The sequence below is a fragment of the Harpia harpyja genome, chromosome Z (genome assembly GCF_026419915.1).
Source record: "Harpia harpyja isolate bHarHar1 chromosome Z, bHarHar1 primary haplotype, whole genome shotgun sequence".
Classification (NCBI taxonomy): domain Eukaryota; kingdom Metazoa; phylum Chordata; class Aves; order Accipitriformes; family Accipitridae; genus Harpia; species Harpia harpyja.
The window spans coordinates 31,832,256-31,857,476 of NC_068969.1; the positions used below are offsets into that span (position 1 = coordinate 31,832,256).

Below are 25,221 nucleotides of genomic sequence, written 5' to 3' on the forward strand. Positions count from 1 at the left end.
ACCAAGACACCAAGACATCTTGAGGTGGTGGAGCTGCCTATGTTGATGCAAGATTTCTGAATTGGCTATGTTTAAAACAAACAAACCAACCCCTCTGCCCGTGCCCCCCCCCCCCTTTTTTTTGTGACATAGGAGGTTTTGTTTAGTCCTTTTTCTTTTATTCCAGCATGAACTCTTTTATAATTCTTAACACTTGTGTTAATCCACAAACTGCATATATAATCTGTTCATTGTAATGTGATTTTTTTTTTTTCTTTTCTGTTTCATAGTTCTTAAGCTATATGGTTAGCAACCTCATTTGCCACACTTTGGAGTAAAAGAATTAAGTTGTTCCTTTAATATCAAATAACTAATTTTACATGTTTGTTGCAATAGTCTTTCAAATTCAGAAACTTATTTTATCTAACAGTTTTCTGTAACAAGGTGAGGCAAAATAATTGTGAATAGCTTTACAATTTTTAACTGTCCATTTAACCAGTGATATTTATTCATATGTAAAGTAACTTTAATTACATAACTATAACTTGTAAGTCCTCCCATAGGAGCCTTAAACAGAAAAATGCAATTGCACTGCCAAATAATAATGGTACATTGCTCTTATTGCCTTTCCTCAGCCTTGCCAGTCTTCTGCCATACAAAACGTGTGTTCTCACTTTCACCAGAGCAATTACATGCTCTCAGCTGAGTGGAAGCATGGCATGTTAATGTGTACTGACATATAAGTTTAACTGTGTAATCTTTGGAAAACTTACTGTGAAATTTAGTAGGATCCTGTATCACAAGTCACCTATATATGCATTAAGTCCTTTTTCAGTTACTAACGTCTACATTTAATGTTTCAAATGTAATGCTACGTTTTCATGTCTGTGCAGTCAAAATTTTGTTGGTGTGATTTAGTTATTGTAAGATTGATACAATTATCTTACTATATTAACACGTAAACAAGAGAATACAGTTGTAATAGTTGTAGGTGGTTGTTCGTATGAGGGTAACTGTTAATCACAGAGGGTTGTGAAACTTCAAAGAATCCAAGACGGTAGTGTGGAGGCTTAAATGATGCTTTCTTTGCTTTACTGTTTTAACTACAGAATGAATAATGCACTTACTTCTTAGTCAATAAATATACCTCTGTGTCCTCTAAAGAAGCGGCTGGTGTTGGAGGAGAACCGTAGTTTAAAGTAGGAATTGTTTCTGTTGAATTGGTTTGGATGTACTGTTTTAGGTTGCACAAAATGGAATGCAGTGCTCCCTTGAGCCAAGGAGATGTGAAACAGATGGTGTAGGACAAATAAGGATGCATCTACGTGATTTTCCCCATGTCTTTTCAAGATAAAGAATTTGCTTTGTCAAGCCCATAGTCTTGCAAAATGTAGTACCTGCTCCTTACCTAAATTCTTTTCCAGTATGAACTAATTAAAACAGAAATAACAAAAGGAGGTCCAAGGAACTTGCTTGAAAATTAGCCTTAGAAACAGCTGTAGTGTGAAATTCTAGTCCATTTTATTCAATGCATATTACACTTCAGTATATTATGCTGTAGATTATAATAGTACATGAATATTAGGCAGATTTTCTATTTCAGAATAATTTGTGTTACATTAAATTGTTAGGCTAGTGAAAAGGTCCATAGCTACTATGAATTACTTGAATTAAAGCTGTCAATGATCCTGGGTATGTTCTGACTCTGTCTCTTGGATTATTTGTCCCCTGGGATAATTAAAGTGTAGGAACACCAAATTTTGTTGAGCTGAAATGGCTTCAGTTATCAAAATGCTCATCTCACTCAAGATGATGGTACTCCTGGGTGCATGCAGTAGGAAAACATCAGAGTACAGCTAGGGGCAGCGAAGCACGCAGAAACTTGTACTCAAGTGGCTGGGCAGCGTTTGGGACTTCTTGTTTAGACCTGAGCCCCTGAATTTTCTGAGTAATGCTTTAGATTCCTATCCTCAGTTTTAGTTTATCCATTAAAATTCTTGTGCTTCGGATGATACTAGGAATTAATATCAACTGGAAAAAGAAATTATTAATGCTTTCTGCGTGTATTCTCATCTCACTTATTAGCTGAGACGACATCATTCCTTACAAATAAGCTCACAATTGATTGACTGAATTTCTTTTTAATGCTTATGACTCAGCAACTCATCTTTCTATAAAAAATCCACCTTTCCTTTTCTAATTTCAGAGGTGCTATTCTAAAATGTGGTAGAGTTTACTGTTTTCTTCTAGCCATTTAGGGTTTTTAAGTTTTGGGTTTGAATTTTTTTTTTTTCCTAACCTAACAAAACATTTTCTGATCTGCTTTAATGATTTTTTTTTTTTTTCCAGTAGTGATGAGGTAAGTTTTACCTTAGTTAGTGATGGTAATCTCTCAGCCCAATTTCACATAACTTTGACTTTGTTCAGGTTCTTTTAAGAGCATTTGGTTTTCTTCAATTTAAAGTCTAGTAGTGTGGCTTATTTTCAGGAAAGTGAATATCATGATGTTGGTATAGTTTCGGAGCTCCAGACGAAAATGAGCCTTTTGCTCTACTACTGTGTTGTAGAAGGAGAAACTGAATGATGTTAGTAGAGTAGATTTAAGGACTTCTTAATTTTGGACACACATTGTGGAACTTGGTGTCACAAGACACTGTGCAGCTCAGCCAGTTTCATACTGGTTGTCGTGGTTTAACCCCAGCCAGCAACTAAGCACCACGCAGCTGCTCACTCCCCCCCCCCCCCCCCCCCCCCCCCAGTGGGATGGGGGAGAAAATCGGGAGAAGAAGTAAAACTCGTGGATTGAGATAAGAATGGTTTAATAGAACAGAAAAGAAGAAACTAATAATGATAATGATAACACTAATAAAATGACAGCAGTAATAATAAAAGGATTGGATATACAAATGATGCACAGTGCAATTGTTCACCACCCGCTGATCAATGCCCTGTTAGTCCCCGAGTGGTGATTCCCCCCGCCCACTCCTCCCCCCAGTTCCTATACTAGATGGGACGTCACATGGTATGGAATACCCTGTTGGCCACTTGGGGTCAGCTGCCCTGGCCGTGTCCCATCCCAACTTCTTGTGCTCCTCCAGCTTTCTCGCTGGCTGGGCATGAGAAGCTGAATAATCCTTGACTTTAGACTAAATGTTACTTAGCAACAACTGAAAACATCAGTGTTATCAACATTCTTCTCATACTGAACTCAAAAACATAGCACTGTACCAGCTACTAGATAGACAACTCTGTCCCACCTGAAACCAGGACACTGGTTCAGAAAGGGATTAGGCAAATTCATGTAAGTTTTGAAAAGTGATGGTTTCAGAAGGATGATGCAATCCCTGGCTCAGATTATCCTCAAGTTGCTTAATACTGGAAGCCAGGAAGGGTTTAGCAGTGTGAGGATCAGCCATCGGTTGCCTTATTCTTTCCTTTTGTGTAAGCAAGTAGCCACCTCTATGATAGGAACAAATGAATCTGTGTGTTACTCTTTATGGACCTGGAACATAGCTTTGATCCCTGGTGCTGCATGTATCGTGACGTATTTAGCCTTGTCTGTCTCCCCAAAGAGAGCATGATGGATTTACTGGATCACTGGGATTGCTAATAATACTGTGGTAATGGTTTTTTTTGGTTATTTTCATAAGCAGGGTATGAATTGAAACAAGTCTATAGTATTTCTACACATACCCTTTTAGATTAGAAAACTGTCTTAAAATTGTCTTTGATTGATGGCTAGCAGGATGGATTTTTCAAGGATCTAGGTTAGTCTAGCTCACATGATGTACTTGCTGAGCGCCCTGTTGTGACAAAAAAGCCTAATGCTTTTTTGGGAAATATGTTTTTTATCTTTTGTTTCTTATCAGCTATCTTCCAAGATAGATTACTGCTTGTTATTTCCAGTGAACGTTCAATAAATTAACGCTGCCAAGTCTGTCTGTTGTTCTTTACTTACTTTCAAACCAAAGACTTTAATACTCCTGTCTTTCAGCATCCTGGTATAGACTTCAATTAAAAAGTCTGAGTTTAGTTTGATTTTCTTCAGCGTATCTGTATGGCGGGGTGGATATATTCTGTTCTGTAGCTGTGCTTGTATCACTAACCTTTTGAGACTGTGAGAACTTACTAGAACACCCTGTAGCTCTCTGAACAGAGAAAATCAGTGGGCTGAAGTAAATACTGGCCACTGGATCTTGCCCTAATACATGCTCAGGATGCAGCATATAGAAGCTATTTAAACCCATACCACAGTAGTATGTCAGAGCCTTGCAAGATAAAGCTAGGAATCATTGACATACCTGGTTGTTTCTCAAAATTTGAACTGGAGCTAATGCTGTTAGCTAGATAGATAAAAGTGTTTGCATTTGGCAAAAAAGTCGTCTGCACTTTTCTTAAATTTGGAATGCTGTTATATGTTGAAAAAATTTATTTTGTCATATCCATGTGTGTATTATTTATTTATTTATTTTTACAGAAAATATAATGGTCATATTGAAAACAAACCCTTAACAATTCCGAAAGACATCGATCTTCATCTGGAAACAAAATCTGTGACTGAAAGGGACACTGTCGGTAAGAACAAGTGGATGAAGATGATAATATATTATTTCAAATATATCCTGATTCTTCCTATCAAACGCTTGTTTGCAGTGAATGTTGGAATATCTTTTTTTTATAGACAATGCATGAATAGAAGAACAACTGATAATAAAGTTAAATGAGAAGGCAAGAATTAGGGCTAAGTCTCTGTTGTGGTATAACCCCAGCTGGCAACTAATCCCCACACAGCTGCTTGCTCACTCCTCCCTGGTGGGATGGGGGACACAATCGGAAGGGTAAAAGTGAGAAAACTCCTGGGTTCAGATAAGACAGTTTAATAGGTAAAGCAAAAGCCACGTGCACTAGCAAAGCAAAACAAGGAATTCATGCAGCACTTCCCATGGGCAGGCAGGTGTTCAGCCATCTGCAGGGAAGCAGGGCTCCATCATGCCTAATGGTGACTTGGGAAGACAAACACCATCACTCCGAATGTCCCCCCTTCCTTCTTCTTCTTCCCCAGCTTTCTATGCTGAGCATGATGTCATACGGTCTGGGATATCCCTTGGGTCAGTTGGGGTCAGCTGTCCCGGCTGTGTCCCCTCCCAACTCCTTGTGCCCCCCCAGCCTGCTCACTGGTGGGGTGGGGGGAGAAGCGGAAAAGCCCTTGGCTCTGTGCAAGCGCTGCTCAGCAATAACTAACATGTCCCTGTGTTATCAACACTGTTTCCAGCACAAATCCAAAACATAGCCCCATACTAGCTACTGTGAAGGAAATTAACCTTATCCCAGCCAAAACCAGCACATTCTCCTTGCTTGTTCCGTGGGTGACATCTTAATAGCAGTGTTATGGAAAAGGATGAGTAGGTGAAATCCAGCATAAAGCATACCTATTGTTGTATCAGGCATCCATAGCAATGTGAGACAACACTGAAAGGATCACATCATAGTCTATTTGAAATATAGATCATAGCTTTGTACAAGAAAATGACAATTGGCAGATGTTGAAACATACTTTCTGCTCATCTAAAATAGGAAATGCGCTGTAGCATTGAAGCCTAGACCTTTCCAAACACATCTGAAACATAGAGGTAAAATGCCTAGAAACTGAAAGTGATAGTACAGAAATAAGCAGCATTAAGTGTTTTGGAAGTTGCAGGTTTTTTACATGGTCATTTTTGATTCCTTAATCATAACCACTCATTCTGTTACAGAAAACTCATATATGGATATGTATGTATGTGTGATATGTATTTTCTTCCTATCTATGTTTTTATATGCATGTTCTCTCTTCGTAAATTACCTAGCCTGCATGCAACACAGTAACGATGCCCAGAATTTTTAGAGTGGAATTTACACAATGATTTATTGCTGTACAGGAGATACTAACAAAACCTGGAAGAACAAACCATCAGTATCTTACTGGTTTTTGTAAAGAAAAAGAGGAAGTGATTATATGTAGTATTTTAAATGATTGCTGATGAGCTTTTAATCTTTAACAGAGAGTCAAAAAAACTCTTACCTAGAATTGCAGCTAGGCTCAACTGGGGAACCATTCTCTGTCGTGATGTTGAGATCTAAATTATGTATGCATTTTGAATTTAGGATGTTAATGTATAAAAGCTGAGATGACAAAATAGTAAAATCTTGTAGCCTTATAAATTTGAGTAGTCATCAAGTATTGAGTAACAGAAGTGAAGAGTGAAGTTCATGTTGCTGAGTGGAAAAAATGTGGCTTTTTCGCTGTTGTTGCTCTTTGCTTGGATGATCTGGGCCTACCTAGACCTCAGTTAATTGAAAACATTTTAAAATTGTCACTCCATTCTATATATACCAGTAACTGCCTTAAAATATCACACCTTTAACATTTGCAATCTTGTATTTTTCAGCATTGCATTATTTTCCAGAATATCAGTGGTTGGTGGATTTCACTGTTGCAGCTACAGTTGTGTATGTGGTGACGGAAGCCTATTACAGTATTGTGAAGCCCTCACAAGAAATGAATATAAGCGTAGTGTGGTGTCTGCTTGTCTTGGCTTTTGCAGTGTATCCTTTTCTGTTTTCTTAAATGGCGCTATCTGTTCCAAATAGTTTACGTCTTTCTGCAATTCATATAAAGCTCTGTATTGTTGATTGGCAAGACACACAAATATTTAGCATTTGGAAAAAGGATCGTGTAAGCTAGTGCCATTGTTGGGGAATGTATATGCTGTATGTGCTCTTTGTACATGCTGATATCACTAGCTTGTTAACATTAATACCAAATCATTTATGGAAAAAAATACATGTATGTGAACATACAGTTAGTGCTTATCTATTGTATGTAGTGGTTCTAAACTAATTTGGTTTTGCCCAGTTTGGCAGTCAGAAATAAATTTTTCTACAGAAAGTATTTACAGCTTTTGGAGAAGTGTGCAATTTACTCCACACTTTCTGTTTTCAGTATGTTTAATCTGATAGTTCCTGAACAAAATGGGACGGTAATGTGTATACAAATTTATTGCAAAGATACATGTATGAATTCATGATTTTAAAATACGTTCAAGACACTTAAAAAGTCTGCAGAAGAAAAAATGTGTGGACAGTTGTAGGAGCTGAGGCGGTACATTTTCAAAGCTCTGTGAAAAGCTGAACTCCCCTCTGAAACTGAGGGGAAAAAAAAGCGGGGTATTTAGGAAACAGGCAATATCAAACCATAAAAAGAAGCAGCTGTTATGTTTGTTTTTACTAGAGAAGGCAGTATCAGACATGGGTGCTTGCACGGTAATTAACTGCTTTCCACATACCAATCCAGATGTACACTTTAGGGAGGAAAGTTGTCTTTTAAAGATGTGATAGGTGATAAAGCAGTGGAATTGAATAAGGGCCTGCAAGAGTGCAGGTTATGGAAGGGTGAGTTAGAAAATGAATTTCTGTAACTCCTCTGCTCCCTCAACAGCTGACAACCAGATCAAGTGCTAAGTTAGGGTCGATATAGCACTTGAATATTCAAAATTGATTCTTCTGTATAAATGCCTGTTCTTCAGTAGAGAGTCTTACTGTGTTGTGGGTTGTTTGGGGTTGGTTTTTTTTGGTGTTAGCAATAGCTGATGGTGTTATGTAAAACCCTTGAACTCTAATGTTTGGTTATATTTGGCTAACAGTTCTGGATATGCTTAATGCTTGTCTGTTCTTGTTAATTATTAAAATGTGTGCTGCCTTTACGATAAGGATGGGAATTCTTTTCCTAAGTTGCCTGAAGTATAAATGATATCCAGAATTTTCCTTGTAAAGAGTAAAAACTTACTGGAAGAGGGAGTTGTTTCACATTATGAAAAAGACTGTCACTAGCTTGCTTCCAGACCAGGTATTTCTCCTTTAACTTGTCAGTGGACAGATCCACAGTCCAAAAGGTGGTTTTTCTAGTCTACTAGGTAGTGACAGGAAAGTCAGGGTCTGGCTTTTGTGCACCTTATAATTATATTAGAGCTATATTATAGCTAATATAGAGCTGTTATTGCACAGCCTTTATTTTATTTGTTTGGGTGAAGTCAGGAATTCTAGTTTAATCTTGGCAGAGGGAAGGAGAGAGAGGCAGCTCCTGCTTAAGAAATCAGAAATGAAAGCCAACACCTTTGACTCCCATTTTGAGGATGAGGGGGAGGTTAATAGAACTAATGGAAAAACAAGCTTCAAATACTAAAGCCACAGTGTGCTCTTAAATTTATTAGTGGCAACACCGCATTTGCTTCATCTTTCAAATCTTGGGTGTAGCCAGCTTAAATAATACTACAGTGATTGCAACTCTAGGTGAAGTAGAGTTGTGAATTATATATTGTAGGAAAATCCTCTGCAATAACTCTTTCTTACAGTGGTATTTGAATACAATCCTAATCACTGCTTTCATTTGGTTATCAATTCAGGGCAAAACCAAATGCAGAAATTAAAAAAGATTAAGTTGCCTGGCAGTGCAAGCTTTCTTGTCTCTTGTGTGAGCATGCAAGTAGCTATTGGGGTCTTTTTTTGATTGTTTCTTTCTCACCTTCCATTTTTATATGAATTGAGCCTAAACCAGCATTTCCAGTTTTATCCTAATCTGGCTGAAGCACTTGTGATCTAATTGCACATTTGGCCCTGGAGGAGATTGAAACAGATCTAGTATTCCCTGCATGTTAGAAGCACATTAGCTATATTTTCTCACTAGCCTTCCTACATGACTGAAAGGGAAGTAAGGTCAGATGCAATAGTATTAAAAGCAAAAGATCATGTGCTAAAACCTAGATTTTATTTAACAAGCTGTGAACAGTTAGTTGCATGCTTTAGCATTTTTGTACCTAGGCATGTATTGTCTAAGGGATGAATATTGTTTTGAGTTTTTGGTAAAAGGCAGTATACTTCAGAGAGAAAGTTCTTAAGGACTTCTATCAGTTTTTTTGGGGTGCGAGAAAGGTTAGAGAAGTTAAAGTTTAAAATTCATGTGACACTTGTAAAAACATATGCAGATGTGGGAAAGCCTAGAGAAGAATGGCCTGATATGTAGGACCAAGCCTTCAGAAATAAATAAATTCTGGGAAATAAGAAACCTGTATACAAGTGTCACCTTCTATAAGTATAATTACTTATTCAGTGCTAGGTAGTTGAACAGTCATTGATTAAACAAAGGAAACAAATAGTCAGAACTAGTTTTCTGACACTTTGTACAACTTTTATTTACTTTTTTTTTCTGTGGCATTAAAGAGACCTTGTTTTTATTTGAGGCTTCTGCACAGAGTAAGTGATTTTGTAGAAATCCTTGTGAAGTCACTGCTTCCTAATATTGAATAGGACTTTCCTTAATTGCCTGTATGGTTCCTGGACCGAGGGGATGAAGTAGTGTGATCCTGTACAGTCTGAGGGGTTAGTGGCAATGCAGAAGGCTGCAGTACCAGGAAGCACAGTCTAAACTTTATATTAGAGTTAACATCTCCATAAATATGTTAACTTATTCTGGGCATTATGGGTTTTTGGGTGAAGGAGGATGGTGCAAAGAGTGATACACAGAGGTATTGATAGCAATCCTTGTGATCACTGGAAACTAGGCTGGTGAAAAGAGATTTCAGAAGGAAGCTGGTTCATTCATGTGTTGTGACATCAGGCCTCTGGGATGCTGAGAATACTTCAAAACTTATACAACTATTTACTAATTCAGTGTGTCAAGACCAGAAATGATTCACTGTAATTTAAGTGCTAGAAAAATTTGGTTGCCTCCATATTTTCAGTTGAAAGCAGTCCACGTGATACATCAAGAATTAATTCTAGAACAATTTTGTGTTTTGATGGCAGGTGTTTTTTCTGTCTCCTGCCTGCATGTTAAGATGTGGTAGGTTGTACTAAGGATTTGGCTGACAGAATGACCAAGAATAGCTTAGAGAAGTTGGAAGTGATGATTGGAATTTTTTTCAGCTGTGTCTTCCAGAAATGGATGTTTTGATTCAGTGCAGTAACCCACTATTAGCATTTTTTAATGTTCATAGTGTAGATATTCAGAAAAATTCCGGAAGTTCAACTAGTAACTATTCACAATAGTAACTATTTACAGATTGATGATTTCTATTATTTGAAAATTTGGAAAGGTGGCTTCTGTCAGAAAAAATATTCAAAATTAGCAAACTGAATTTTGATCATGATTTTAAATATAGCAGTTGCAGCCAGCTTACTTGCAAAGGATGGGGTTTGTAAAATAACAAAATACTTTATTGGCGGGAGGAAGAATGTGCATGAGGATAGAGTAAGATGGACAATACAGAGATGATCCATCTTAATAGTAGCGTGTACCTAATTTAAATTACTGTACTTATACAGCTGTTTAAAATTCATCACTGAGAACAGCTGAGTAAGTCAGGTTACTTAACTTTTTGTGTATAAACTTTTAAACAGTGTTGTATGCAATCATTTCTGTTGCAAAGGCAAGGTATTTAGGCAAATTAATGTGGTATAGCAAAAGTAAGGTATTTCTCAGCTGGGAAGCTGACTGTTATTTGAAAAGATTTAAGTAACCTGATTTCATTGGTAGATTAGTAAATTTCACTGGCTACTTCTGGAAAACATATCGATGGCGTAGCAAAGGAAGGCGACAGTCTTAACTTGACTGAAGGTTCATCTAGGGAAAATCAGTCATCAAATACCTTAAAATAACCTCTAAGCCTTAAACTAATATTTTCTACATACATGCAATTAGAAATAATATAGAGGAGTTTATCTGGTTTTCAATTGTGAATCTAAAAGTTTCGTGTATTTTAACAGAAACAGAAGATGGGTGTTTTTCTCTTCAGCCATGTGCATAAATACCAGTGGACTATATCATTAAAAAATTCCATAATTGCAGCAATTTAAAACATAAAATTGTTTTTGTAAAAGTGTATACCATGAATTCTACAGGCATATCACCTTTTATGACCAAAAAAAAAGATTACAAAAAGTGGGGTGGGGAGGGTGAGGAATCTATTAACTTAGCACTGTATATTCCTGAATTATTTCTTCAGTAGGTCCTAAAACGTAGGTCAAGCAGTGAAAGGAATTGATGAAGCAAGCCATAATGCTTCGATTTTCTCCATCCCTAAAATAGGTAGCAGTGGTGATTATTCAAGTAACAGGGTTTCAGTCACATATAGTTTGCATAATCATTAATTTATATATAGGGTTCTGAATCTGCACTGTAATTGGAGTTCACTGTCAGTATGCTTTCTTTTTCCCGGTTGCATTTTCCACATCCTTTAGGCACAGTCCATAGTTGAAAACATGAAGTGTCTAGGGGATTATAAATCTGTTTATAGGTTAGGACTATTGATCACAAACTGTTATGAAGTCCTTTGTATAACTTCAAGATTTGAAATTAATGTGTTTTCAATTTGTGATCAATGTCCCTAGCTGTAAGAAGACACTTGGTTTAAGAACGTATTATTAGAGAAACAGAGCTTTCTGGAACACATTCTATATGATCCATTAGGTACCTCTTTTTAGGATTATTTAAGTCTTCCTTTAGATAAATCAGTTCTTTCCGTGAAGTATGAAGGGAGCTTAAGTTGATTACTGTGAACTTAAGAGTCATTAGATGCTGTGCTTAGGCCACATTATTGTGTGCTTATGAGTACCTCTGCATATACATGAAATACAGCAATGTGTATGTTAAATATGTGCTGATTAATGAAGTGAGATATTGCATAATCATATAGTTTCTTGAGAGATTAACTGATGACTGTTCAAATATTTTACTGAGTAGATACTGTAAAACATGTTTTCATATAATCTACATCTGAAAATACTTCCACTATTAGAAAAAGTGCAAATATGAATGAGTATGCGTCCTGGTTTGTGCATAGTGGAAAAAGAGTACAGTTTACACTAAAAATCTTCTTTTTTCTTTTTCATTTTTCCAAACAGGTAATGTCTGGAGTGATCTCCAAGTACTTTTTTTAAATATGGACTGGATATTGCCTGCCATTTGGAAAAAAAAAAATCAGTTATAATGGGCTGTAGTTCATCATAATAAAAGTTGACAATGTATCATGAAAAACTTATCCTAATCTACTGTTTAACTTTGGAGCTAATTATGTTTAGAAATGTGTTAAAAAGGAAAACACTCAATAAACGTTTTAAAAACAGCTTGATAACAGAGCAGGTGGTGTCTTAGATGTTCGTATTTGTGGCACTGGGGTTACGTGAAAGGACTTAATATATCATACCAGACTATATAGGGTTTTTTAAGGTTTTTTTTGTTGTTGTTTTTTTTTTTTCCCCCAAGATGAGCATGGGGTAGATTTTTCTTTCCAAGATGGTACCAAATGTGCTGTTGTTTTACTATCTTTGATAGCTGAGAAATCTCAAACACGTGCACGTGAAAGTAGAGAAATATAAATTTCATCTTTTCACGTGTTTCCTGTTTACTAAACAGTCACGTAATAATCTAAGCAACAATCCCATGCCATTTGTCAGTTTCTTGTAGGGCAGGTCTACACTCCCTGAGAGCCGAAGTTTTCATAGTTGAGAAATTTTGTCCCATTATTGATAGAAGTGCTTGTTGGAGCATCGCGTTCTTGCTGTTGGTATTTATACCTTAGGGCTGTGCATCTAGGAGGAACACATATAGCTCCTCTGTGGTTAAAAATGTGTTTATTCACTTTCCTGCCATCACAGTTGTTCCATTCAAAAGTAGTATTTTGGATTTTGAAATTAAGATATATTAAATCTTGACTTGTGTAGTTTGATGAAATATTTTTCATTTAGCTCGATATTTTGCATTGAAGATACAATTGTCTTATTTTTTCTTTGATGTAACTTATGATTATGTAGTCATTTACATTTAAACTGTGGTTTAATTCCCCTAGATTGATGGTGAATGTTGCTGCAGTTGACTATTAGTAAGCCTAAATCAAAACTTACTCCAAAGTAGTGTATTCCTGGGTACCCATTATGTGATTACTATGCTTTACAGTATTCTGTAATTTTAACCTGAAATTGGTTGAACACATATTACTTTTTTAAAAAACCTGCACATTACAGAACAGCCCTAGTATAGGTGACCAAAATACAGCTTCATAATTCTTAAATATAGTTATTTTACAGACTTAATTTTCCTTGACCTTTTTCTTGTGTAGTAAGGTACTGTTTTCATTGACTACCCATTATTTCAAAGTAGAGGATGGAGGTGAAAGATCAGTCTGTGTCACCTTTGGTTTCTTCTTCTTTGTGAAAGCAATGGCAATTCTCATTGTGACAGAAAACTATCTAGAGTTTGGACTGGAGTCAGGTAACTCCTTTCTTTAGTGTTTGCAACAGCTCTCGTGATTGCAAGACGTGAAAAATTTATTTCCAGTCTTTTAGATTTTTTTTTTTTTTTTAGAATATCTGTGTTAAAATAAACTCTGTATGTCAGATATGTCATAAGAAATTTTGCTTTGGAATGCAGATTCTGAGGGATATCCTGTGTATTTCCCTGTTTTCTCTTAAATAGTGTAATCTTTGCCTATGTTGTTTGTTATGTTAATTAGATTTGCCTTCCAGTTTTACATTTAACCTATTTTTCTTTCATAGTAAAGTGAAGCTCCTTTAGTGAAAAAAAAAAAACCAACCCTATGTTTGTAAAAAATACTGTTAATTTTATTCATGTTCCTGAAGTGTGCAAATATCAGAGATGTTAATAATCAAGTTTTATTGCCTTTTGGCTTACTAATTAGCACATGAAAGAGCTATGCTAGACCTATGAAAATTTGTTTAAAAGATGACCTGTTACCTAGCATTTTATTTCAAAAATGGGATTCTGCATTTGTACTGCAATAAAATACATATAATATATGTTTCTCTGCAGGATTCTCGAATTTCTCAGAAAGTGCTATGCAGTTTCTTGAAAAGCAGGGTTTGGAATCCCAGTAAGTTTCTGGAAATATATTTGTCTGTTTTATGTGTGTATTTATAACTGAACCACTTGGATTTTCTTAGCAAGCATTTGTCTTGCATGTTTTGCTCTTGTACGTGCTTAAAATCTCTATAATAATGTGAAGAGGTGAATTAATGAAAATAATCCATCAGTACTCACAAGTAACTTAAGTTGCATTTGTGTTTTCTCTTTTTAATTTGGAGATAGTTTCTACCCTGACATTTTGGTTGTAGTTTATAAAGTAGAGTTCAAAACTATAAACACTTTTTTCATGGTAATTCCCTTCAGCTTTGCAAGGATTGTTTAAAACAGGTGATAGGTATTTTTTGCCATTCCTGTGGTATGCAAGAGGATGAGTGTGCAAAAGCTACAAGTGGAGCTTGTGATAAAGTTGGCATTAGGAGTAAATTTTGGTGTTCAGTCCTGTTTTCAGGTTGTGATAGTGTTTTCCTATTATGCAATAACATCTGCTTGCTACAGGACATCCAACTTTTGTATAGACTGTCAAAGGAACATGCCGTAGCTTGTGATGTTACACAAATACACAATTGCTGTCGTAGACAGCCTTTGTATATTGTAAAATGGATTTCTGTTGCAATTCTTTCCTTATACACAGGCTCTAAAATGCATTTATGGGGTATGTCATCACAGTGGGAGCACAGCTTTGAATTTCTTGCGTGGAGATTCACAAGTATCATGGAGAAGCTATGGAATCTCTTTATTTTTGAGGAACAGAAGTTTCCTCAAACTAGATTAGTGGGTCATTTATGAGTAAACTCCTGGGAAACCCTTAACTGAATCCCATGTGGTTTTTAGCCTTTCTTCACCCTGTTTTTCCTAAGCTATTGCAAGTTTACTACTGTATTAATTTTCCTGTTAAGTGTGTATTTATTTTTGAACTTTCGCAGTGCTTTGGCTGTTTACAGCAGCAATTGAGTTGATGATGGTGTCTCTTGGTAGTTTATATGACGTAGATTAAGAAAGAATCTGAAACTCATGTGGATCACTAGATTTGTTTTTGTTCCTCTTTAATCTGTGTTAGTTACATGTCACTTGTTTTTTTGTGTAATCCAGTGTTCATTAATTCCGTAATTTAGTTTCTACTGGATATTTTTTCTGTAATTTTTTTTTATATACTCCGTAGTTAATTAAAACCAACTATACTCATCACTTGGAAGAGACACATTAATTGGCCGCATGTATGTTTTAGATAAATCTGTGAAAAACTGCAGTAATAACAGTTTGATAGAGCTTTTTAATGGATAAAGATAGAATGTAAGTAGTATAACTTAAATATCCACTTTGTGTTTGACCAGTTAAACTTATGATGCATCTGTTCCTCTCTTAAAAACATAATCATTAAATTCATTCTATTAGCTATTTCTGTTATATAATTTGTTGTTAATTACAATATAAAATTATTCTCTTTTTTGTTCTTCTCTACTAACAAACCTAACATCTTATAGGCAGTTAGCTTAGGTTTTCTGTTTTTCTAGGTGACTTTTTTAATTTTTAACTCCTAATGGGTTTGTAATAATGCTGGTATTCCAGAGGAAGACTATAGAATACTGTTTGGTTTTTTTATTAAATGTTAGATACTGTTGAGTTGAAAGTATTCTCTGATACCCCACCCCCCAACTTCCTCCCCAAGAAAATGCTTATTTCCTTTCTTTTCTTTTAGGGGTCCTGTGTCTAAACTAACCTTCAAATTGTTCCTGGCTGTTCTGTGTTCACTTATTGGTGCTTTTTTGACATTCCCTGGCTTGCGACTGGCTCAAATGCATCTGGATGCTCTGAATTTAGCAACAGAAAAAATAACACAGTAAGAGAAAATATATGCACATAGGTATATGCTACTCAGTCTTAAATCTTTAATGTCTGAAAATAAACAAAGCAAACTATTCCAACAAGAAGGTACCGACTAAGACTTCTGTTGCTGCCAGCTGTTCGTATCTTGAGCAGACTTGCCACCTGCCTGTTTCTGCTCAACCTGTGCTCTGCCAGTCTGTTAGATTCTTTGCCTTGTAATTAGAGTCCCAATTAAAGGAGCGTTCCTTTCCTCCTGCAAGAGCTCCACCATGGATGTTTCTGCTTACTGCTTCCTTTCTCCCATCATATCTTTTTGGAAGTTAAGATAACTTTCAGGAAGTAGAGGTGCAGCCACAGGCTTTTTTTTCCACCTGCATCTCCAGGTGGGCATCATGCCTTTAATAAGTTTAGGGTAAGATACAAAGAAAAAATGACCCAGAATATTTAATAAGGGTCAGATGTTTATACCAATTTAAAGGAATATTTTCTTTTTCAGCCATCCTTGAGTTTGGTAGTAAAATGTTTTCTCCGATTTAAATATTTCTCTTCAGCATTCTCTGATTGAGGGGGAAACTCCAAATGTCTTTCATAGATCTTGACCTTTGATGTTTAATACATGTTAATGACAGATTCTGCAGCACTGGCCATTGTTACCATTTAGTCTGGTCACTTTCCTGAGAGAACAGTTATATTTTCTGATACAAAAATTATTTATGTTCAAACTGTGTTCTTTTTTTCTCTTCCCCCCAAAATGCCCATCTTAAAAATTAATCTGTGTTTAAAGTGGGTCCTTCACTCTTGGTAAATTTATGACAACGTACTTTGTATTATGCTTGCACTCTTTGTAGTTGAACGCATCCAGGTACAGATGCAAGCTGTTGGCTTGCTGTATCTGCTGTTAAGTTTCTGTCTGTGTAGACTGTGACTGGGTCACTTCCTAATCTGTTCTTTTCAGCTAAGTAAACTGCTTAGTTTTTCATTTTTATGGTTCTCAATATTTTAAAATTTCTTGTGCCTTTTCTGTAAGTATCCTCTAATTTTCCAACACCTTTCCTGATCTGTGGACATGAGATCCTAGGCAGAAACATAACATCTCTGAAACAGAAGTTCATTAATCAAGAACTAAAAGGGTAATTACTATCCACTAGAATGGGGTTATGAAAAATAAGTCTTCTCTAACTTAAAGTTTAGAGGATGTTGGAACTGGTTGTTGAGGATAACTCAACACCAAGAATTATTTTCAAAAGTCTACTGATACTTTGACTATTCAGCTGGAACAATATAAAAATTATGTTAAATGGATTAAAACTTTGTCAGATATCACTGTAATTAGGTAATGCAATTATAGACAAAGAATCGTTGTCAAATGATAGGTTCTAATTGAAGACTTCAGTATTTGCCCTTAGTGATGTGTTTTTATCGATGAGTAGATCATTATTGACTGTTTGCAGTTGTTTGACAGTGACTAAGGGGGAGTAGTAAATGAGGATGATGTGTCGCTGATACAAAGCTCTCTAATTTGCCTGCAGGAAAACAATGCCTTTCTCTGCAGTCAAATACATTGTCTACTTTTGGGAAATAAAACCAAAAACCAAAACCAACCAAATAAACAAAAAAAAATCCCAAACTAACCCAAAATCCCCCGAATCCCCAAAGCTGCCCCAAAAACCCACCAGCCCCCAAGCTCCCTCAAAAAATTCCAACAAAAGAAAAAGAAAAAAAGCCCCAAAACTCACAGAAGAAGAAAACAGAGGGAACAAGCTCCCTTTCCCATCCCATTACAGAATGGGAGACTTAGCTTACAGGGAATGCTGACAGAAGAAAAAGAAAAAAAAAAGTTAATTATTAACTACCACTTCACTAATATATTCAAAATTATTAATGTGGTACTTTTATGTATATAGGGAGTAAGAATAATCTGGTGTCTCTTTTGGTTTTGATAGCTGGTTTGATTTTTTTCTTTAGCAGCAATATCCTTCCCTGGATATATTTTGGACTCTTCCTAATCAATTAGTACCATTTTCATACATGTTCCCTCATTTTCCAGAGCCTGCTTCAAGCATCTTTCAGCCTTTCTCCCTGTACTCAAACAGAAAGGGATTCTTGCCACCCTTTGGCATATTCGAGTCCATTAACTCAGTAGGATATCTTAAATAAGGAGAAGCTCAGGTAAAACGCTTTCACAAGTTACTGGAACGCTTTGGACTGTTCTTTGATGCTGTCATGTTCCCTAGCAACACTGAATAACTAGCAGTGCTTATTTTTTCATCTGAAACCAATGATTTAAATGTGTGTGTGATGACATTTGAAACGTGCAAACATTTTAATGGTTTTAGGAAGCTTGGTAGTTTGAAATCAGTAAGGTCTTGTTATTTCAGAATAACTTTCAATTACCTTTATTTTTTCTATAGTGTAGAAGCACTCTGGTTGGAGATGGAAGTATAGACAAGCTGATTCTGTTAGTGAGGATGCATTGCACTAGCAAACCCACCAGTTCTGCAGCACTGAAGTCTTCAACTGTTTTCATTTCATTTTTAGTAATGAAAAATGATTGGAATATGGGGTTCAGAAATGAAGAAGGATATTAATTTCAGGAAAAAACTCCAGAAATCTCCTCTTTTTAAATTCTGTTGTCTGTTTTGTACCCAAAGATTACAAAAGAGTACTACTTTTATATTAACTGTGCGGTTTCATACAATGCTTTTAAAGTGGAGTATCTGTGCTGGCTTTTTTTTTTTTTTTAATTGTCTGAGTATTTTTAATTGAATGTAAGTACCAAGTTTCATTTAGTCAAGGTTCCTAAGTAAAAATCTTCATTAAACTGGGAAATCTGACCTCTCAAAACTGTTTCCCCTGGTCTGTATAGATAATGGAAATTAATCTGGGTACATTTTTAATAGACCAAAAAAATAGTAATATAGTAGCATATTTCCCATAATTATCTGAGGTGCTGACTCTCTGGAGTAAAACTGCAGTAGCTAGTGCAGTTTGGTATTACGCTGTCGTATGGAAATTTTCAACAATTGTCTTTTACTATAGTGTGACATAATGCGGGTAGCTCCTTTGGTTAGATTGTTTGGAATAAATCAAGTTTTCAGGTATTCTGAGAGCACTTTTTTTAAGCCACAACCTGTATGATTTCACAGTATGTAATTTTACTGTTTTGTTGAAACATAAGTCATACCTATAAAATAGGGAAGTAATTTTCCTATTTACCTTTCTCCCGACTATTTTAAAATCTGGATTTCTCCTTTTGAATCTGTACCCCCAGTTTCAACAGTATGGTAATTGTTTGTATTTAATAACTTCCCCCCCCCCTTTTTTTTTCTTCTTTCAGAACATTGCTACATATAAACTTCTTGGCACCTTTATTTATGGTTCTACTGTGGGTAAAACCAATCACTAAGGACTACATTATGAACCCACCTTTGGGCAAAGAGAGCGTCCCTTTGTAAGATTCCCTTTAAAAATTCTTTCTTGGGTATGGAGAACAAAACCATAAGTCTAAGCAGTGCCCTGTGAAAGTCACAGAAATGTGGAAGACTTAAAATTTAATAGCATCTGCTGTCAAAGGTATTGTGGAAGTTGCAGCTGAGCTCTGAAGAGCTTCTGTTATTTCAGAAGAATGAGAATTAGTTGCAGAGTGTTGAATGTTAAGGTGGTGGTTCCCAAAAAGCTGCTATCTTCTGGCATCTCCTTGGCAGTGATGGGTTGTTCTTCCTAGGGGTGGAATACCACCACACTGCTACCTTCTGGAATCCTGTATCTTACATATTGGTGTAGGAGAGGAATGGTTTCACTGAGGACAGTTGAGATTCATTGGTATGAGAACTGACCTCAGCAATTTGTCTTAAGATCTATGTGTGGATGAATTGTGTATGGAATTGATAGCTAAAATGTTTAAAACATAAAAAGGGAAAAAATTTTCAGGAAGAGTGGTATTTGAAATAAATATTGTGTAAGTAGCATAGGTGATTGTCATTGTCACTATTAGTCTAGATAATTCAAAATAGTAGTACTCAAATAGACTTGAAACAGATACAATTGGCTGAGACTTTTATTGCTTTCCAGGTCAAAGTTATACTTCTAAGGTGATTCTATGACCACTGAACTGTTACATAAAACATTGCAAATATACATATGTTGTACTTCCATTTTGTTTCTCACTTTATCTTAGTGAGGGTTGTGCTCTAACAGAGTATCTAAGGTAACTGAAGTACACATTTGTTATCTAGAACTGGGTGTCTCAAAACCTATAATTATCTGAGCAAGCTTGTTTTTCAGTGTCCTCTCTTCATTACTCAGCATTTAAGCATTTAAGAGCTGTTCTTGTTTACAGACAAATGGATGCTAATTTGGATCTAATGCTGTAATAGGGCTGCTAAGAAGTAGCAGTAGAGAGAGAAGCAGAGGGCAAAAGTGAATATTACTTGCACGTGAACTTCCTAACTGTAGATTGTGCGTTAAGTATTTTTGACAATATGCTTGAATATTTCTTTACAGATGATACAAACAACTCTGTAGCAGTAGAGTGACCTTTGGAAAACAGCATTACCCTTTTTTTTTTTTTTTTTTTTTTAAATCCACAGAATATCAGAAGGTACATTTGACACTGTGAGGTTGTGGACTATAATACTGTTGTGTGCTTTACGGTTGGCTATGATGCGTCATCATTTACAGGCCTATCTGAATTTAGCCCAGAAAAGCGTGGATCAGATGAAAAAAGAAGCTGGCAGAATAAGTATGGTTGATTTACAGAAAATGGTAAGTATGGTAGCACTGAGGTTACATATTTGGAGTGCTCTGTCTGTGCAAATGTTTTTTTTTTTCAGTTTGTTATGTCTTCTGTGGCACTAGACCTGAAATCTGAATGAAGCTTCCTAAACTCTATCTCCTATAAAAGTAGCACCATTGCAGAGAAATTCTGCAAACCAAAATATGCAGAGATGTATCATCCATATTATGCAGATGGCTTGTCTTAAGTTATTCAGAAGTTGTTATAAAAGTTCCCTTCATGAATTGTTCTTTGCAGATATGTATAAATGTGATGTGTTTCTGTTCAGCATGAATAGATCTTGGGGAGGGCACAGGGTGAGTGGCGATCTGTACCTACAACATGGGAAAAAAAAGAAGTTGAATTTAGATAGAAGGTTAAAATACTGTTGTCTAATCCCAACTATGATTTTTAAATTGAGGCAAAATTCAAGGTAAGGTGGCTATATTTTGGGATAAAATGACATGTTTAATTCTGTCAGACCACTCTCAAGTGCACTAGCCTAGTTAAAAAACTGTCTGCCCATCTTGGTACTGTGGCAAAGGAAAAATTTGTTTGACTTTTTTTTTTTTTTTTTTTGTAAGAAAAGTAATAAAACATACCATCAACCAATTGAAGAATTAGAAATTCCTAAGCTTATTGTAGAATGGTGTTGTGTGTTGCCTGCAAAATAAGCTTACATTTCTAGTGTTGCATGATAGTGCTGCCTGATGATCCTGCTGAGTTGGGGTGTATTGCAGGAGGAATACTGAAGTATGCCATAAGACACAGATTCCTCTCTTAAGATTGTCACTATTACTTATAATCTTGCCCTTGGCTTCACTGAATATGTGAAGGTTGTAAGGGGACTATGCAGTAGTTATTTACAAAGTGGCTAGCAGTTTGCTTCAGAAAAAAGATTAGGAAATACAGGTAGAAGCAACTGGTTAGGATAGAACTGTGCTGGTTGCTGTGAACGCATAATTTTAGTTCTGGGAGCATTCATCCTATCTATAAAACAACAATAACGTTTCATGTGATGTTTCCTAAATCCATTTATCCAGTGTCTCCGTATCTTCTCTTTGAGAAGGCCATAGCCATTAAATGAAGTTTTGTTTTACTAGCCATGTCTGCTTTATCTTCTTCTGGAACTTCTGCCAGTAAAGTCTTCCCTATCTGTCATCCTACAGTGATCATTACTTCTTAATTTGTTCTTTTTATTGTATTTCATCAATTACCTTACAATATTTTTTGTCTCATGCTTTTTCTTCTGTCAGTGTCTTACTACTTTTTCTTCTCATGTTAGTTTTTTGATGCTTGGTCATCACAAAGCCCTTTGAGGTTTTAGAGGTATTTCCAAAAATGTCATGTCTGCCTTTATCTTTTTTGCCACTCTGTATTCTGTTTTTTTCTAAAATCCAGTTAGTTTTATTTCATTGCTTGCTTGCTTGCTATTGATTTTATGACTTTTTTCCTTCTTTATTTGGTCTAGTCTTTTAGGTCAATAGCTTATATAAAATACATAATGTGACAATCTTGAGAAAGATGGAACAGATTGGGAGCAGGGGGAGGGATAAATCTGAGTGGATTTCAGTGAACCATAATGTATACCTGAAATAAAGACCATTTAAAGGCTGTTGTAGATCAACTGTTAATGAAAAATCATCTTGTCACTGCTTTTAAAATACTGGTGTTTCACAGTTGGAAATCTTAAAAATATCTTGCCTTTGAAAAAGGACTGCAATGTTAACTGAACTTTCATTTACTTTTTATGAGGCTTTGGACTGTGACTACTACTTCATTTTTGAAGTGGGATTTAGTTTGTAAATCACTGTGGACTTTAAAAATTAAATATATATTTAGCTTTGATTCTGGTGTATTGAAATAGGAATCTTTGAATGATGACATGTAGTTTGCAGAAGCAAATTGATTCTGTTTGTTTTAACAGAACTGATGCTTTTAGTTATTTCCTTTCAGCACTTCCTCTCAGATTTGTAAATGTCCTGAAAGTAGAGTTCGTTATAGGGATTTCTTCATTAGGTCTTTTGAAGATAATCTGTCACATGCCAAGATGTGCTAGAAAACTTTTAAAACAGCATTAATGCATAAGTACTGTTTTTTTAATAAATTGCTTGTTTTTCCTAGACATGTTCATAAAGGTTTGCTTTGATCAGCCAGAACTCATGAATTACTCTCTTCTGTTTTCCCAGGTGGCCCGGGTATTCTATTATCTTTGTGTAATTGCACTGCAGTATGTTGCACCATTGGTAATGCTCCTTCACACAACTCTGCTCTTGAAAACACTAGGTAGGCAAAATTGGATCAACAAAAATGTGTTCTTCTGTTCTACACAGAGCTTTTATATTTTCAGCTTACTAAAGAGAATTAGAACGTACAGGTACTTGCAATACAGAAATACATTGTAGTTTCCTGCAATTTAAAACATACTGATGTGCTGCTTTTAAGCAGTCCTCTTAATGTTGCTGCTTTTGACATCTTTCAATGATATGCTAATTTGTTTGATTTATTTCTGAGAAATTGTGTAATACAATGAATTAAGCTGTTTACTTCTGTTGAAATATTTGTCTTTTTAAAAGTATTTTGAAAGTGATCTGTATAAAGCATTGTTGATTTAACCTTATGAGCATCTGTTAAAGGAATTTTTTTCAGCTTTTCAATCTTAAGTAGGATTTTTGAATGGAAATTGTGAGGTATGGGGTTCATTTCATTACTGGGAGATCTGCTGTCATTCTGTTTTTGGTTTTGGTTTTTTTCTTCTTTCTTTCTTGTGAGGGCTGTCTTTCACAGCCTGCCATGCAGTCATGGCATTCTTTTTGCAAAATGTCAACGGAAAGAGATAGGCTTTATTAGGCTGTGATTCATACCGTTCTGGAGTAGACATCTACATCTGGTGAGATGAATCGTACCCAGCACTGACAGGGGTCCCAAGGCAACTGTATCACATGTAGATGTTAGGATGTCAAAAGGTAAGATGAATCCTACCCTAATAGCTTACTAGTATGATCAGGAAGCCATGCAGATGAATACAGTTAGTGTTTACTAAGTTATAAGAACTTCAATTTTTTTTTGTGTGTGTGTGAAAAATATATATAGGATGATCTATAGAGTGATAGAAATAACAAAAATTGAATTTAATTCTACAAAAATCTGTTGCTCATTTCTTTTTAACAGGTAATTACTCTTGGGGCATCTACCCGGAATTGAATTCTGACACTCCAGTAGAAAACAGTCTGCTTCCCAGTTCAGTTTATTCTGAGTCTCCACCTGCTGAGGGAAAGATGAAAGTAACTGTAGTACAAATAACAATGGCTTTGGGAAGCCTAAAGAATATTTTCACTCCTCTCTTGTTCCGGGGACTCCTGTCTTTCCTCACCTGGTGGATTGCTGCTTGCCTCTTTTCTACAAGCCTTTTTGGGCTTTTCTATCACCAGTACCTGACTGTGGCGTGAACAGGTCAACTGACAAAGCAAGTGTGAGGTCAAATACTAGGTACAAACCCAGCTACCCAAGAGGAGATGAAGAGAAGAGAAGAAAACTATATAGGAAGAGAAAACATATCAATTTTTTTAAACACTTCCTCTGTGTTCTCAGGGTGAATATTCTTATAATGTTTAAAGTCGTGACTGGGTTTGCTATTTTTGTTACCCAAATGGTAGGTAACTAATTGAATTATAGTATCGGGTCTGACTGATGTTATTGTGTGGCAGGTGGTGGTGAGTGTGCTGAAAAGATACGACCTCTGAGTATCTTGATTCCATAAACAGCAAGCCAACCTCAAAACTTTGTGTTTTAAGCATCAACAGTTAGTGACTGAACTGTGTTAGAAGGGTACTGGTTATAGTGATGGTGGCTGCCTATCAATTAAATCTTGAAACTGAGCCATACAATGGAAGGAGAGAGGGGATTTAAAAAAAATTCTGTTGGATAGCTATTGATCACTTTTCTCTATGAAAAATGAAATAATCCAACAGGACAAAAGAGATACTGTATATTACAGTAAGGAAAGTTGTATAAAATTTAAATTTAACAGGAATAGATGTATGGACCTGACAGGTATTGCTGCCTAAATATTTTGCAGGAATGCTTGTGCAGTAAGAGGAAAATTATATTATTTCAGTCCCTGCAGTCATTTTGAAGTAACGGCCATCTGTATTGGTGCTAATATTGATCCACAGATTCCATTTGGATCTTTTAAATTTCTTCTTTTCAGGTAATAGATAAATTCCATTGAATTCACGGAATAATAAAAGAAGATTAGTGACACCAATCAAACATTTCAAAACAAAACAGTTTAATCCTGCTGACTGAGAGTGTATGTATCTGTGTAATGTACATATAAATATATATTATATATTAAATATATAATATATATGAAGTTATAAAATATGGAATCTTTATTTTAAATTACTGAATGTATCTTACAGGGCCATGGAAGAGAGATGTATGTGTATCTAGTAATTTCAAGATCCCTTTTGAAATGAAAATTAAATTTTTTTTAAAAGTTGAGTTGAAAGGGCTATTTGTTTTTGGTGCCTCTTCAAAGGTACTTAGCTATACTAAAGAACTTAGGCTCTTTTGGAAGAAAAGATCTACTTAAACTGTTCATCTTGAAATTTCTGCTCTGCCAGATTGTCATCTTTTGCCACTCTAATCTGTGTTAACCTGGCCATATAGTAATAACTAATATCTCTTTGCTTCAGAAATAGATTTTCTGTATAATAAAACAGCT

General features: G+C 35.7%; 1 protein-coding gene across 3 annotated transcripts in view; it reads left to right on the forward strand.

Annotated features, from left to right (window-relative positions):
• TMEM161B (transmembrane protein 161B) overlaps positions 1–24,115 on the forward strand; it is a 41,985-nt gene extending 17,870 nt beyond the window's left edge. The window contains exons 4-12 of one of the 3 annotated variants that reach the window (XM_052776938.1): positions 4,457–4,554; positions 6,408–6,564; positions 13,131–13,282; positions 13,841–13,901; positions 15,591–15,731; positions 19,056–19,169; positions 20,308–20,482; positions 22,682–22,778; positions 23,664–24,115. In XM_052776938.1, the coding sequence (XP_052632898.1) occupies positions 4,457–4,554; positions 6,408–6,564; positions 13,131–13,282; positions 13,841–13,901; positions 15,591–15,731; positions 19,056–19,169; positions 20,308–20,482; positions 22,682–22,778; positions 23,664–23,941 (1,273 nt within the window). In that variant the 3' untranslated portion in view covers positions 23,942–24,115. The remainder of the gene's footprint in view (positions 1–4,456; positions 4,555–6,407; positions 6,565–13,130; positions 13,283–13,840; positions 13,902–15,590; positions 15,732–19,055; positions 19,170–20,307; positions 20,483–22,681; positions 22,779–23,663) is intronic. The other 2 variants (XM_052776939.1, XM_052776940.1) reach the window with 2 other exon arrangements.
• Positions 24,116–25,221: the final 1,106 nt, after the last annotated feature.